This window comes from Pteropus vampyrus, unplaced genomic scaffold (genome assembly GCF_000151845.1).
Source record: "Pteropus vampyrus isolate Shadow unplaced genomic scaffold, Pvam_2.0 Scaffold171, whole genome shotgun sequence".
Lineage (NCBI taxonomy): Eukaryota > Metazoa > Chordata > Mammalia > Chiroptera > Pteropodidae > Pteropus > Pteropus vampyrus.
This window is the reverse complement of record NW_011888952.1, coordinates 404,549-420,658: the sequence shown is the minus strand read 5'-3', so window position 1 is coordinate 420,658 and position 16,110 is coordinate 404,549. Positions and strand designations below refer to the sequence as shown.

Below are 16,110 nucleotides of genomic sequence, written 5' to 3'. Positions count from 1 at the left end.
TTTCCTGACAAATGAGTGCTAATCATGGGGAAAGGAGTGCTTTTTTTATACTCTCTGAGGTTGACACAGTGCACTCTCTGCAGGGTACATTATTCCTAAGACAAACCGCTTCTTACTAGTAATGCAGATCTGGGCTCTCAGTGCTCTCAATTTCCCTTTGTGAAAAGCCCCACCTTTAAAAATGTCAGCCCCAAAGCTGCCTCAACTATGGCAAACTCCCACATATATATTTTGGGTAACTGTATCCTGAAAAGAGGTGATTTTTCTGAGGCTGTTTCTCACGCATTATAGGGCCAATTGGGGAAGCTGGGCTTTGCCTTTCAGAGGCTCCCCTGTTGTGGTGGAAAGAACAGAGGCCCTGAGGCTTGACCCCTGAGCCTCTAGAGGAGCCTCCGTTAGCCTAAGAGGCCTCTTTTCCTTCACAGGTTCTCTCCAGACCCTTTTCCCTTGCCTTAGATCCATCATGGCCTCCTGCTGTCCCTACTCCTGCAGACACTGTGATACTATCCAGTTGTGAAGTAATTAACCAAAAACATTTGTCTTCCTTATCTACCCTAGGCAAATAGCTGCGGGGGAAACCAATGGGATGATGCCCTAAGTTCAGGCAACAGAATGTGACTAGAACCAGAAAACGTGAATAGTACTTCCAAGTGTGGTGGTGATTGAGGGGACGGGATGGGACAGAGGGGCTCTCCTAACTCCAAATCATTTTGTCTGTTTAAATTTAAAGGTCCAAATGTTCAAAATTGTGCGACCAGATTGTAGAGTCACTGTATAGGAGGAATAGTCACACATTCATCAAACTCTGTGAGAGAGAAATAGAGATCACAAACCCTCCATACTGCAGAGTTTGTGTACAGTACTGCAAAGAGTCTGGAAAGTTTTGTTTAGCTGAAGAACAAATGTCCTTTAGTGGAAGGGCAGGTGACGTTGAGACCCATAGGCCTTGACATTGTCCCAGTACCCCCACCAGAGCACCTGTGGGGCAGCCTGTGAGCACTCGTTGCTGACACCTGGGACTGCCCCCAAGTTAGCCATGCAGGGATGGGCTCACACTTGCATCCTGATCGCCTGCTTCAGCCAAATGGAGCCCTTCCTTGCTCCAGCTTTTGGCAGCCTGATGTAATGCTGGCAGGAGGAAGTTCTAATTCGGAGTGTTTTTGTTTGTTGTGCTTCCTCAGGATTTCCTTGGATCTGGAGACCCCAAAGAAACAAAGATGCTAATCACCAAACAGGCTGACTGGGCTAGAAATATCAACGAGCCCAAAGCCGCCGTGGAGATGTACATCTCAGCAGGAGAGCATGTCAAGGCCATAGAGATCAGTGGCGACCATGGCTGGGTTGACATGTAGGTTTTTAGTCCCTGCCCCAAGAAGCATTTGGCAGCACGTCTTGTCATGTCAGCTCTTGATTTTGACTGACAAGGAAAAAAATAGTATTCCTCTAACTATCTAATCCGAATGTTGTCATGACTAGATTTTTGGGAAACACAAAGATTGAGGCATTTGCTGCCTTTGAGGATCCCTGGGGAAAAGGGTGGGAGGGACTGAGGAGCGGGGAGACACCCAAGCATTGCAGCTGCCATTCCCTGAGCCCTCCCTATGAGCCAGGCACCGCTGTACTTTGCAGGCATTTGGTTCTCCCCCCGACACCCTAAGCATGGGTGTTCATGCCCATCTTACAAATGAAGACCAAGTGATCACACAAGGCTAAATAACTGGGGAGTTATGAAGCTGAGCTTCAAATTAATCTGACCAACTTCAATGTCCACAACACTTATAATGGTAGGACCTGAAAAAGAACAAGAAAAATTGCTAGCACATCAGGGAAGAAGACATGAATTCCCATGGGAGGACCCATAAATGTCTTTTCCTAGGAGGTAGTTTTTACATGAAGGGCCTTGATGAATTTCAGGAGGCAGAGATGGTAGGAAGGGGCAGGATGTGCAGGCTTGAAGAAGAGTACAAAACCAAACGGGTCAGCTGTGGTTGGAATAAAATGTGTAGGAGTGGGAGGGTGAAGGACAGCTGGCTGCAGGCGGAGGGATCTGGGCTGGCCACACCAGAAGGGCCTTGAATGCCAAACTGAGTCATTTAGATTTGTCAGTAGGGAATGAGGACCCCTTGGTCAGGGCTATGCTGTCGGAGCCACTCAGGCAGTGGGTATAGAATGGAGAGAAAACCAGAGGAGGGGAGACCAGAAAAGTGGCCAGTGCAGTAGACCAGGGAGAAATAAGGCATCTGAGGGAGTGAGAGGGGCGTGGATGAGGCAGGACTGACAGGACCCAACTAAACAGGGTTGTCAGGGCGGGGCCAGGCCAGGCGGTTGCAGGCCAGCTTGGAGCTCTGGGCCTGGTGGTTGGTGGTGGCACTCACCATGGTAGAGAACAGCAGCAGGGCAGGCTTGGGTGGGGCTGCCAGAGAAAGGATGGATTCAGTCTTGGGATCTTAGAGCATCAGACCTCCAGGGAGAGGCCAGAGAACGTGGGCTTCACACTCGTACACGCGTGTGTGTGTGTGCACGTGTGTGTGAGCACATGTGCGTATGTGAACGCACACTGCCACAACTGTTAGAGGAGAACAGGTGAGGGAGCAGTTTCTAAGGTCAGCTCAGTCTGAGCCCTAAAGGCTGTTGGTGGTTCTGGAAGCCGCACTGTGGCCCATAGGTAGCAGTGGACCTGGGGAGGGAGAGGGGCTGGTTAATGACTAAGTCACCCCTGTGAACCCCACTATGTGGTTGGTGTATGTGTCCAAGAATAAAGTTTCTTGAAGAGGCACAGATTTTGTCCCCCAAATTGATCTTTTCCCGAAGAGATGGCACACGAGAGAGCCAGGCCAATTTAAGTCCCACTGTCTCCTTTAGTTTTTTATGTCACTTTCTTTACAACTGATATATATCAGGTTACCTTGAGGAGAGACTTAACTAGTTCAGGAAAAAGACAGTCAGCATGTTTTGTTTGCCCTTTTCTAGATCTGGCTGTAAAAGGTTCCTCTCCTCCAGGGACATTTGGTTTGATGGCTGGGGCTGAGGGGGCTCTAACGGGTTGTCTGTGCCACCTTTCCCTAAAAATGTGCCATTTTTCTGCTGAGAAGTGTTATTTTTAGATGCCATTATTATTCTAAGTACAGATTGACAAGCCTCCCTGAGCTTGCCTGTCTCTGAGACAGGGATCTGTTACAGCTGCTTCCCCTTCCTTTCTCACAAAGAGCAAGCTGGGTAGGACCCTTTTGAAACCCTGGGAGAGCTGATTTTACTCCAAACCCTGGCCTGAACAGAGAGAACAAGCACATTCCATTCAGCCCGTGTCCCCGCAAGCAGTGGGAGAGCCTGTCACCACCGGGAAGAAGTGGTGAGCCAGTGGTCCCTGTGGCCCCTCACTCGTGGTTAGCACCTTGGCCAGGAGGAGAGGCACAATCGAGATTTCCTGCAGGCCTTTCTTCCAGAGCTCAGAGAAGGCCCCACACATGCCCCTTCCTCTAGAGGTCCTGTCACTGAACAATTCTCATGCCTCTTTCTCATGAGAATTCCCCAAACCATGGTGAGAAGACCACTCTGCCACTTCTGGCTGCACAGTCTTAGGCACATTGCTTCACCTTCTACCCTAGCCTTTAGTCTTCTCATTTGTAAAATGGGAATGATAGTACTACCAGTGGTGGAGAGTCAATGAGATCACATGCAAAAGCTTATGGTGCTGTGCTTGGTATAGTAGATGGTCAGTAGGTGTTCATTTCTCTCTCCAGATCCTACTGGGTGGATTAGTAACTCCTGTGAAAGGCACAGGAGATGGCAGAGAGGGAAGGTGTCCCTTAGTAGGCAACGTATCCTGGTCACTGGGCACTGTTGCCAGAAATGTGTATTCTCTCATTTAATACTCCCCACTCCTACCCACCCCCCACCTGCAAGCACCAGGGGCTGTGGCACCATAGTGAGCACTGGGGACATCGACATGAATTGACATAGAACTTGCCCTTGAGAAGACACAAGAGCCCACACCACTTCTTTCCATCAGACTCCTTGCACAGGAATCCATCTTCTCCTTGTGCACTTACCTCTCCAGGTTAATCGACATTGCCCGTAAGCTGGACAAGGCTGAGCGGGAGCCCCTGCTGATGTGCGCCCACTACTTCAAGAAGCTGGATAACCCTGGCTATGCTGCCGAGACCTACCTAAAGATTGGTGACCTGAAGTCCTTGGTTCAGCTGCATGTGGAGACCCAGCGCTGGGATGAGGTGAGAGTAGGGCATGCTTCATGGGTTAGGGGACCCTGCCTGAGCCTTGGGCCACAGGGGGATTTTTGGGGTTGAGATGGAGAGCAGCTGCCTCATTGTAGGAATGAACATTGGCAGGCATTCAGGAGACTTAACCTTGAATTCTCTGAGCTAGAGTATCTTGGAGGGCCTTTCAGTACTAGCTTTCCATTTGTTCGTTCGTTCATTCATTCATTCATTCAGAAAATCTTTTTGGACTGCTGGCTGTGTGCCAGCCCTGTGATAGAGAACGGAGATGTGAGTGTTAACAACAGCCCCTAGTGCCTGCTGTTGGTTTGAATTGCCTCTGACCAGCACCACAGGCTGACGCATCTCTAATGTGGAGACACACCTGTATGACATTTAAAACCTTCTGGGTGGCATTTTGGCAGAAAATGTCATTCGTACTCTTTAGGTGCAGGCTGCCAGAGCTTCTTCAGGGGTCAGCTCCTCCTCCTTGCCTACCTCCCGCACCCCCAGGGCCAGAATTAGCCAGGCCAGTGGGAAAGATGGTTGGGATGAGGCTGCAGAAGCATTGATGTACTGTCCCCTCTGTGGCTTGGACTCAACCTCCAGCTCACTGGCTACCTGTGCTCTGGATTGAAATTCATCCCTGAGAAGATTTGACCCTTTGCCCTCAGTTCTTACCTCACCTGCCCACCATGGTCTAGTTTATAGAGCCAAAATGAGGCCTTTCCTGGGTATGATTTGTCTAGCTCCTGTCTGTCCTCTGAATGGCTCCATTTGGTGAGGTGACAAGGTCACTGATGAGAAAAGGCTGTAATGATTTCTCAAGTTAAATTTATCAGATTTCTCAAGCAGCATAAATTAGAACATCTTGGAACCGTTCAGTCCTGGCTGTGTTATCAGGCAAACTTTCTCCCCATTACCACATAACTCTCTCCTGTGACTCATTTCCGATTCTCCTGGCCTGACCAGTGGTTCTGGGACTTGGATAAAGCAGTCACTGGGTCCATACAGCACCAATCCACCGTCATCTTTGACAGCTGATATGCAGGATGATGGTAATGTCAATTCTGTTTCCTTAGGTGTCGCCTGCAATTAAAAAAAATCTGTTTGCAGCGCTACAAGAGCCCACGCAAACCCTCAAAATAAAATCTTGCCGATTCTGTGCTGCTTCTGTGGTCCAGAAACAGACTGTGTTGTTATTGAATCCAGTCGCTTGCATATTGCTGTTAATTGCCTTTTGTTTTCAAAGAGCTGATTTGTTTTTGCATTTCTGGGGGTGTTGGGGGGAGGCGCTCTCTCCCTCTGAGTTGTCGGGCTGGCAAAATATGACATCCCTAATGGATTCAGCCAAGTGCTGTGTTTTTGTGGGGGCTGCGGGGGCTGCTTTATTACGAATGCATTTGCTCCTTCCTCCAGGCCTTTGCTCTGGGCGAAAAGCATCCTGAATTTAAAGATGACATCTACGTGCCCTACGCTCAGTGGCTAGCAGAGAACGATCGTTTCGAGGAAGCCCAGAAAGGTAAACCACACAGACTGGCACCATGCAGAAGGGGCAGGATAAGGCACTGCCTGGACACACATTTCAGGAAGGCTGCCAAACCTCTCCCATTGTAGGTCCCAAGATGAACAACTTTATCTGAGGATGTAATGTGTTTAGTAGTGAAAGACAGGAACATTTGAAAGAACATGGCTTTGGAGTCAGACACACCTGGGTCCATCACTCACCTGCCTCAGGACCTTATTTCCTATTTCTTCTTTGAGCAAAGCCCTGAACACTCAATTGTATCTCTCCATTTAATCTTTACAACAACCCTATGAAGTAGGTACTGTTTTGTAGATGAGAAAACTGATGTTGATGAGGTGAAGAGATTTGTCTGAAGTCTCACAGCAAGGAAGTGGCAGAAGGGGAATCTGAGCCAGGGTGTGGCGAGGACAAAATGAGAGGACTCCCACAATGTCAAGCACTGTCTCACCTGCTACTTTCCTCTACCACAAATAGAAACTTGGATTCTGTTTCTGGCTCAGACAGAGGGTCCTGTGTCTTCTGCTCCGTGGCATGTCCACTGGTAAAGTTGGCCGTGCGCCAGGTATGACAGTATGTGAAATAGGAACAAAAGGGAGTAGAGAGCTTCAACTGGTAATAGTAGTTTAAAAATGTGACTACCTTCTCTGTGTCAGGCCCTGGCTGGGCCCTTAAGTACATAACCTTGAATTTTAGCGCAGCCCTACAGAGACACACAGGCTAACTCTGCTCTGCAAAGTCACAGAGCCCGAGAGTAACAGAGCCTGAATTGGACCAGGATCTGTCTGGCTAGGGAGCCTAATTCTTCTGTTAGGTTTTGCTGCCTCTTTGGGAAGTCTTCTAATCAAATTTGGGTGTGTCATATTCTATAGCATCTTATTTACACATCTGTATGGTAATGGTTGCCACCTCTGGTTACGTTTTCGAAAATGTCTTCTTGCTGGGGCTCCTCAGCTAAAAGCCCCCTTTGAAGGACAGCGTGTTCTCTACTACTTCAGCATTTCCATAGCACCCAGTTGTTGAAGTATCTGCATGTTTGGGCAAAACACATCAACCTATCCATCTGTCTGTGTCTGCCCTTCCAAGAATCTATTGCCATAGTAACTTGGTACTCAGACAAGAGACTGGAGATGAGAATGGAACAAAGGCCAGACCTTTTCCTTCTCTAAAGCTGAGGATTTGGATCATCTGAGTGCCCACCTGTGGGCAAGTGTCACAGCCAGAAATGCTTCCCCGCAACCCCCAACATCTCGAGAGTCTGGCACATAGTAGGTGTAGGACATTTTTCTTAAATGAATGTAGGAACGATTGATTTTGTTTTGCTTGTTTTCACAAATGTTTGGCTGCTAGAACCAAGCCAAAATTTTTTCAAGGTTGTCATCAAAAAGTACTCAGTTGAAGACGGACTGAGGACTTGAGTTGGGCTCGATTCTGTGACCTCGGGCATGCCGCTTTACTCCACTTTGTGGAACCCATTAAAAAAAGTCTTCCTACGTCTATTGTGACGACCCAGTGAGATAACGAGCAACAAATGCACTTTGAAAACCACCAAGCTGGTTAAAGTGTCAGGTCCTGTTAGTGTCACCTCAGGAGCCACAGGCTTTACCCTGGAGTGGGGTGGGGGCAAAACCTCACTGATGAAGAGCAATAGTTTTGTCCTCAGACTTTGCTCTGTAATTTGGCCTCTCAGGTTTTTCTTCCTGCCATGCCTTTCCAAAGTCGGTTGCCTTTTCCCAGCCAAAAAGAAGCATATCTCACTGTAGTTTTTTCAGGATATAGCCTCAGTTATTTATAGTCTTCGGCCTGAGAGACACATCTCAGCAATGAAGTGCTGCAGATGCTCTGATGAGTGTCCTACTTCTCCAGCAGCCCCTTGTGAGCCCAGCAGAATTCCCTCCAACTCCCTGAATTGCATGTGCTTTTGTACCCCTCCAGCGTTCCACAAAGCCGGGCGGCAGGGGGAAGCAGTCAGGGTTCTGGAGCAGCTCACACACAACGCTGTGGTAGAGAGCAGATTTAATGATGCTGCCTATTATTACTGGATGCTGTCCATGCAGTGCCTTGATATAGCTCAAGGTAAGTAAACACCAGCCAGGCCGCTTTTTTTTCCCAGCCCCGCTCTGGCACCAAGATAAACATCGAAAGAGCTGGGACGTTTTAATTAAAGCCCTGGGCTTGTTTATTGGGTGTATTGTCCATAACCCTGCCTTGCAGCAGCATAATCTGGCGTGTCATCTTTTTCCAGTTTGCCCATAGGCTTAAGGATGGTATGAGGGCCCTCCTGGGGTTATAGATGGGAGGTCCTGCCCTATGTTGCTAATTCAGAACATATCTCTCCCCTGCTACCTGGGAGCCCATAACTGGACCTGAGTGAACTCTGTTTAAAAAAAAAAAATTAATGAAAAGATGAAAAAGAGATCACTTTACAATAACACACTCCAGATTCTTCCTCATCCCAGGCAGGAAAAATAGTTTCAGTGTTGCTTTCTTTCACAAGACTTCCCATGATGCTCTGAGGGCAGGGAGATGTTCTTTATTGGACCAAGGCTAGCATGCAGGAGTGGGAAAAACACTGGAATTGGAGGCAGCTAGGTGGCAATTCCTTCCTAAGCAATACGTCCCTGTCTGTAGCATGGGGGTAATCGTGCCCTGCTTCCTTCCTAAGGCTGCTGTGAGCCTCTCAGAAGCCATGGTTATAGTTTGATAACTGTCAAGCCTAGGTATGGGGTGGCAGTTTTCAGTTCTGGCCACTGGGCTATGCCTTTGATAAGGAACAGCAGAATGGGAAGAGGCTTGAGTTGAACATGAATAAAGTTCACCCCTGCCCACCCTCCTCACCAGACTCCTTCAATATGTCTGGGTGCCCGTGATCACCCTCTTCTTGACCCAACTGGTGCTTTCTCAGTGGAATGACCTGGTAAGGTGCAGTGTGGGATCTGGGAGAACCTGCAAGTAATATCCTCAGACTTTTCCTGATTATGTGCCCTGTCAAGCTGAGACTTTACCTGTCTTGGGATGGCCCCCGCTCCTGACCAGAGCTCCTTTCCTTTCACTGCACCTCTTTGCCACTCTCCCCAGCTTAGGCTTGATGTCAGGAGAAAACTGACTCTGGCAACAGTGCCATTGCCTAGCCCTTCCTTTTAGACACGGTTTGACACATCTTCTTCCTCGTGCCCTACTCCCTTCCTATTGCACACTGCAGATCCTGCCCAGAAGGACGCAATGCTCAGCAAGTTCCACCACTTCCAGCACTTGGCTGAGTTGTACCACGGCTACCATGCCATTCAGCGGTACACGGTAAGATGGCTAGCAGACAGGTGCCTGCAGGGGATCCGCCTGCTGAACTAGGTGTACTCAGTATGTCTTAAAGAGCTGCAGCTCTCTGGATGGAAAGTAAACCCACTGGGCAGGGTGACCTGCTGAGAGATCCTGCTCTCCTCCTGGGAGACAAAGTTTGGAACTTTGATTTTCTTTGATCAGCTACTTCTTTGACATGTAGCAAGCTGTGGGCTTCTGAATTAGCAAGCCAGAGCTAGTGTGGGCCTTTCTAGTTGTTTGCTTCAAGTTTACATGATTCAGGTCAACTCTAGCCAGACGAAGGGCTGTCTCTAAAATGATAGGGGCGGACATTCCATGGGGTCCTCTCTTCTAAATGGATGAAGGACCAGCTCTAACCAAAGGCCTGAGGTCCCTCCCTGGCTCTGCTACTGGCTTGCTATGTGACCTTGAGCAATTTACTTCTTCTCTCTGGCCCTCAGTTTCCTTCTCTATAAAACAAGAGGGTTGACTTGATCTCCAGAGACCCAAAATGTTATTTTTAGTCACTCCCTGATTCTTTTGATTAAGCCATTTTAAATCTACCTCTTGATGATGGGGAATAGGTGACAGGTGTCATCAGCTTCCTCATTTTGTGTATCCCTAGTCACTCAACAAATGTCGATTAATTAGTTGATTAGTTTATCAACTAATTCAAAGCTTTTTAACCACACTGAGATAAGTACTATCATCTGTATTTTATAAATGAGGAAACTGAGGCACTGGACAGAGACATCCCACAGCTAGTAAGCAAAAGAACCAGGAGTTAAACCCAGATGGGCTGACCCCAGAGCCTGTACTTTTAGGCTTTTCCTGCCCCTCCCCTCTAACTTAGAGAAGGCAGACTGCTGACCTCACGTCCCAGCTCCACTATGTGACCTTGGGCAAGTCATTTACTTTCCTCTGTGCTTCCACTTCTTTCTCTATAAAATGTGGGGGCAGGGGTAATAACAGAACCTATTTGTTGGGGTTGTTTTGAGGATTAAGTGAGTTAATATTAGACAAGCACTTGAAAGAGTGCCTGGCACAGAGCGACCCTAGGTGAGTGTCAGCTGTTCTGACTGCCTGGTGCAGAGGCCTTGAAAGTTTTCCATGGGCTTGTTCTCCCAGGCTGAGCATTTCACAGTTGTTTGACCATCTGTAAGGCCCTGCCTTCTACCTCTGCACCTCTTTGCCCCTTATTTGTGAACTCAAAAGTCTGGCAAGAAGAGCTCCTCTGATAGGTTCTGCCCGAGTCAGCTGTCAAGCCTGCATCTCATCTCTTCCCCCATACTAGGGTCAGTGGTCTCAAGGGACCTCATCTTCCCTTACAGTCCTTTTAGGGACCCTCATCTCTATCAGCTGCTCACCTGAAAAGAAGCCACCCTAAAAAAAAGACCCCAAATTCAACTTAGGCTCAAAAGCCAGGGCACCAGCTCAATCTGAGTTTGCCTGAGTCACTTTGGAGCCCAGCTCTTTCTCTCCTGACTCTTCTTCCTCCTCTATACCTGAGACATGGGCTTGAGGGGTGGATCTCTTATCTGTAACACCTGAGCTCTGCTCCAGGCCCTACATGCAACTGTGAGCTTATGGCAGCTTCACACTAGCTGGGGGCCCTGGCTGTCCATTTCAGCTGAGGCTTCTTCATTGGGCCATTTCTTCCTTCAGCAAATGCCTGCTGTGTGACGGGCCCTGTGCTGAGGCCTCAGGACACAGTGCTGAACAGAACACTGTCCCTGCCCCTGCAGAGTTCATAGTCTAGTAACAGGCAGTTGCAATACAGTTAGCTCAAGGGAAAAGCTTAGAGGACTAAGAAGACTTCCCGGAGAAGGGAGATACGTAAGAATGGGGCAAAGCGAAAAAGGGAAGGAAGGGCATTCCTGGCAGAGGTCACAGCCTGGAGATGGGTGGTATTTTAGGGTTTGGCATCAGGACCCAGCAGAGCAGCTCTGATTCAGAGCAGACTGGAAAGGGAAGCAGCAGAGCTTTCCTGCGATAATGGCTTCTTTCCCAGAGGAGAGGTGCTAATCCTGAGGAACCCCACCCCCACCCCCACCCCCACCCTGTTCTTTCCGGGACATTTCTTAGCTTCCACACCTAGTACAATGTAACCAGAGGCAGGCTTCTCCCTGGCTGTCACCCAGAAAAGGATACAGTCTCAGGTTTTCTTGGGTTCTTGGAACTAACAGAGGCTATAGACATTTAAGTGAGAACTAAAGAGAGAATGCTGGGCTCTGAACTGAAGCAGTGTATAGTGAGTCCTAGTGAATTTAGAACAGTGAGGACATAAGTCCTGGTGGCTTGGGGATGAGGACTGGTCAGTGTGTTACCATTTAAGTGCTTGTGAGGAGGGGTAGCTGGCCTTATTTAAGCATTATCATCTAGAGCAGTCTCAGTTTGCACACAGTGTGCCAGATTTCTTCAAAACAGGATATTCTTAACTTTTTATGGACCCTTTCTTAGAGAAAATTCCCTGTGGTCTGCTGCGCTGAGCTTCAGCACATGTTTAGTGGGCGTCTAATGGGCAGGGCAGGCCGCTGTTGTGAGAGGAGAGAAGAGGCAGGTGATTGCATTCTATAAAGGGTTAACTGCCTCCCGTTAAAGACAGGTTTATAGTGTGGTCATGTCCTAAATTACATAAAGGTCTTCTCTTTTAGAGCTAATTGGAGGCAACTTGAGCTCAGAGAAATGGAATCATTACCAACCCCAGAAGCAGTGCTATTTGGAAAAAAGACATGCTTGGGCTTTAGAGTCAGACTTGCGTTTCAGTCCCAGCTCTGCCCCTTGCTAGCCGGGTGACTTGGGCAGATCATCTTTCTGGGCCTGGGTTTGCTCATTAGTACAGCGAGGATGGAAATGCATCCCTAACAGGACTGTGTTAAAGACCACATGAGACCGTGGTTATAAAGCACCCAGCATACAGTAGGTGCTCGTTAAGTAGATCTGCTCATTTAATGAAGTATCTTAGAATGATTGGTGTCTGCCTTTCACCTGGCCCAGCAGCAGCTCAGCTGAGGACTTCAATCCCCATTTGTTTTTCTTGATGCAGGAGGAGCCGTTCAGTTTCCATCTTCCCGAAACCCTCTTCAACATCTCCAGGTTCCTGCTGCACAGCCTGACCAAGGACACTCCCTTGGGCATTTCTAAAGTGTATCCTCTCTCTTACCCTCACCCTCTGTCCCACCTCTCTTGTCTAATGGCCCTGAGAAGTTCCTTCCAGAACACTTTGCTGGCAGAACCTTCCCTGTCTCCAACAGCCCTCGGGGAAGAGAGAGCTTACTCGGCTGCTGTTCAGCCAGGGAGGCTAAGGAACTAGTGCCAAGAGAAGATTGGTTTTCAGGGCTCTCTGGGCTACCCCCAGCACCAGGTCTCTGAGCAACACATTGTCCAAACCCTCCCAGAACCCACAAATGAGGGTTCTGACAAATGTAGGAAGCACCAGGCCTTTGGGCTTAGAATCTTGGACACTTCCCTGGGGAGGCGGGTGGGGGTTGTTTGTTCAGCCCAAGTTTATGGAGTAACTGTTATGCCCCAAGCACCTGGCCAGGCAGTAGGTGACAAATCTGTAGTCTAGTGGGGGAGGTGACAAGTATCAGGGCCTGGTTCCATGGGATGTGTGCAGGGTCCAAGGGTAGAATGAAGCTAAAGCTGGGGCCATGGCCAAGGAAGGCTGCCTAGAGGAGGTGACACCCATCCTCCAGGCTGGGGTAACCAGGGAAGATGGTAGAGTTGATGTTCCAGAGGAATACCCAGCTCATGGAGAAGCATGAAGGTGAAGTGAGCATGGTGTGCGGTGGGGAGTTAAAGCCTTCCTCAGGAAGCCAGGCTGGAGAGGCTGTGGCCTGAAGGCCTCCTTCCTTCTCTGCTGGTGAAGACTGCAGAGGAGCTGTAAGCAGAGAAGGGGCTGAGAGCCAATGCTGCCAAAGACTACCAGGAAATGACTAAAATCTTTTAGGTACTGAAAGTCATAATTATCCCCTGTCCTCTTCTAAATCTCAGTATTCTCTCAGCCCCTTCCCAGCCTGGCCTTCTTTCTGTAAGGAAAAAGCTCTCCCAGGAGAAGTCTCAGAGGCACTAATGGGTGGCATCTCTAAAGGGTTCTAGGCCTGTCATTTACATTTCAGAGGAAACTCCCTCAAATCAAGCGGTGCCTTCATCACTGAAACTCCTGCAGAGGTGTGGCCAACGCCACACCCACTGGGACCTCAGCAGCTGCACCCAACCTTTCTAGCAAGTTCTGTTCAAGTCAGCAGAGTTTGATTGAACCCCTGCCATGAGCTTCCCCCTGTGCTGTCTACTGGGGACTAGAAATGGCTCCTGACACTGTCCCTGACTTTGAGGAGTCTCAGTGGAGTCACAGACAAAGAAACTCACCTCCACACTGGGGGTATGGGAAGCAGGAACCTCAGGGGCTGGATAGTGGGGAGGAGGCATGGGACTTGGGCCTCAACAGTTAGCTGAGGCGTTCACAGGTGGAGTGAGAAGAAGGGCAGGCCAGGCCTGGGCACAGCCAGGATTTGAGGTGACCTGAGATCGAACACAAAGACTTGTCAGCCTCAGACCGAGGAGCTCAGAAGAAGGCTCAGAAAGCAGGAGAGGCTGCCATGCAGAAATTGCTATGGTCCTTGGGGAAGTGCAGGCAGAGAAAAGTGCGCTGTACCCAGTGCCCTTTGTGAGCTAGACCTGAGGGCAGCTCCCCAGACAGTCTGGGACCAGACGCCACAAGGCAGAGCTGGAGCAGCAGGGCATTTGGTACCTGGCATCTTAGGGCCTGGCTGGCAGGCTGGGCTAAGTTGGGAGAGCAATTTTGTCCTAGTCAGGGTATAAGACAAGCCATCATCAGGCCCAGAGAACCTTAGCAAAGTTGAAGTATTAATGGAAACTGCACTGCCTTTATCTCTGAAAAAAATCCCTGGGCCTTGATATCCGAGAAATACATTTACATACCACAAATGAACAAGCACTTCTCAGGCTCCTGCCCGTGCCCTTCTGGCACCAGTATGAGCTGTGTTCCAGCATGGGGCTCACTCTAGGAATAGGCAGTGCCAACTCTTGGGACCAGTGTGGTTTTTGCTTTCCTTAACCCTGTCATCGGCAGGAACACACTCTTCACCCTGGCCAAGCAAAGCAAGGCCCTGGGCGCCTACAAGCTGGCCCGGCACGCCTATGACAAGCTGCAGGGCCTGCAGATCCCCACCAGGTTCCAGAAGTCCATCGAACTGGGCAGCCTGACCATCCGCTCCAAGCCCTTCCATGACAGCGAGGTGAAGGCATGGCCCCCTGGGGGAGGAGGCTTCTCTCTGACCCCTTTGGATGTCTCCTGACGCTTTCTTGCCTGGCCCGGGTTCCATTTGAAAGATGGTTGCCACGCTCTCAGGGCTCTCTGCCCCCGCCCCTGCCTAAGCCCTAGCATGCCAGCTCCTCCCTCTCTTCCCTCTCCACCTCCTCTGTTCTCTGCTCAGCCCTTTGTGGTCTCGCTGTAGCCCCCAGTCCTGCTGAGCCCCCAACCCTGCCTTCCTTTGCTTCCCAGCCCTCCCAAGGCTCATTTCTCCTGTGGTCCAGACCACGTGGCTCTGCCTTCACCTCATCCTAGGGGCCCCTGCCTATCCCACCTTCCTTCTGGAATCAGGTTATTGCTGTCCAGTAAATCTACCCCATGTATCTGCAGCCCGGTCTGTGCCCCAGCCCTCCTTCCTACCCAACCAGCTACTGTCTCACAATCTCCTCCTTAAAGCTCAGAGCAGAGACTTGGCATCAAAAAGACATGGCTTCAGATCCTAGCTCTACAATTTCCTAGCTTCGTCTCAATCCTCAGAGCCTCAGTTTCCTCCTCTGTCACATGGGGACATGGATAATAACTTTCCCACAGATGGCTGTGAGGACAAATGAGCCAGTGCAGGGGATGTGCTTAGCACAGTACCTGGAGCATAAGTGGCCACAGTTATTGTCATTCCTGCCAGGAGAACAGTGAAGGAGGCATTAGGAACAGTGGGTTCTAAGTGACAAGGCCTCCAATGTCTCTGTAGGTCCTTATTCTGCTTCGTGTGGCACAGAGCCCCAGGCCCAGTGCCCCTTCCCCACCCATTCACATGGTCTTTCCCCTTGTCGGCCAGGTCCCAGTCTGTGGTGCTTGTGTTTTTGTAGGAGCTGGTGCCCTTGTGCTACCGCTGTTCCACCAACAACCCATTGCTAAACAACCTGGGCAACGTTTGCATCAATTGCCGCCAGCCCTTTGTCTTCTCCGCCTCTTCCTATGGTGAGTCCGGTACATGTGGATGAGGCACCAGTGGATGGCTAGGCTCACTCTACCGCTTATTGGCCACATATGTCCTGATTTGTAAATTGGGGACAGTGTGACTGACACCCACCCTACCAGATACACATAGTCATTCAGGGTTCTCAGAGACAGGACCCGCAGTGCTGCCCAAACCTACAATAAAGCACCCACTCCTCAGGAGCTGATGTGAGGCTTTGCATAACATAAATGCCCCAGGAATAGAGGCCACTAGTCAGGCATTTGGTCTCAAGTCCCAACTCCTTCCGTGTTGACGAAGGATCAGAAGCCCCTTTCCAGTGGCTGAGCAGAGGCCCTGCTGCTTCCCTCAGAGAGGAGCCTGTCCAGATATTGGGGGAAGGAGGGACTAAAAGCCCCCAGTTCTCATCCCCCCGCCATATACACACACAGGCTCATACCCCCACCCCACCCCTGGCCTTCCCTAGACATACTGTGGGAGAGGAAGGCAGTCCTGCTGTGTGCTCGTCTGCTTGCTTTCAGAAAAGCCTGCTGCTGGGTGGGGAAGGAACTCTGATCCTCTCCTCCCATGCTCCCTGGCAAGAGCATCCAGCCCCTATTTTCCCCCAAGTTGCCATCCCCAAGCCCCTCCCTGTGCCCTGTGCCCTCCAGAGGTGCTACATCTGGTTGAGTTCTACCTGGAGGAGGGGATCACGGATGAAGAAGCCGTCTCCCTCATTGACCTGGAAGCACCAAGACACAAGCGTGAGAACAAATGGCAAGAGATCACGAGCAACAGTATCCTGGGCACTAGCTGAGCCCTGTGTGTGCCAGCTGAGGGTAGG

The 16,110-nt window shown here is 49.9% G+C and overlaps 1 protein-coding gene across 7 annotated transcripts in view; it reads left to right on the top strand.

Annotated features, from left to right (window-relative positions):
• IFT122 (intraflagellar transport 122) overlaps window positions 1-16,110 on the top strand; it is a 66,470-nt gene that overhangs the window by 46,831 nt on the left and 3,529 nt on the right. For all 7 annotated transcript variants that reach the window (XM_011370530.2, XM_011370529.2, XM_011370528.2 and 4 more), the window contains 9 exons: window positions 1,182-1,348; window positions 4,058-4,229; window positions 5,634-5,736; window positions 7,675-7,815; window positions 8,942-9,036; window positions 12,083-12,183; window positions 14,132-14,297; window positions 15,178-15,289; window positions 15,938-16,063. In XM_011370530.2, coding sequence (XP_011368832.1) covers window positions 1,182-1,348; window positions 4,058-4,229; window positions 5,634-5,736; window positions 7,675-7,815; window positions 8,942-9,036; window positions 12,083-12,183; window positions 14,132-14,297; window positions 15,178-15,289; window positions 15,938-16,063 — 1,183 coding nt within the window. The remainder of the gene's footprint in view (window positions 1-1,181; window positions 1,349-4,057; window positions 4,230-5,633; window positions 5,737-7,674; window positions 7,816-8,941; window positions 9,037-12,082; window positions 12,184-14,131; window positions 14,298-15,177; window positions 15,290-15,937; window positions 16,064-16,110) is intronic.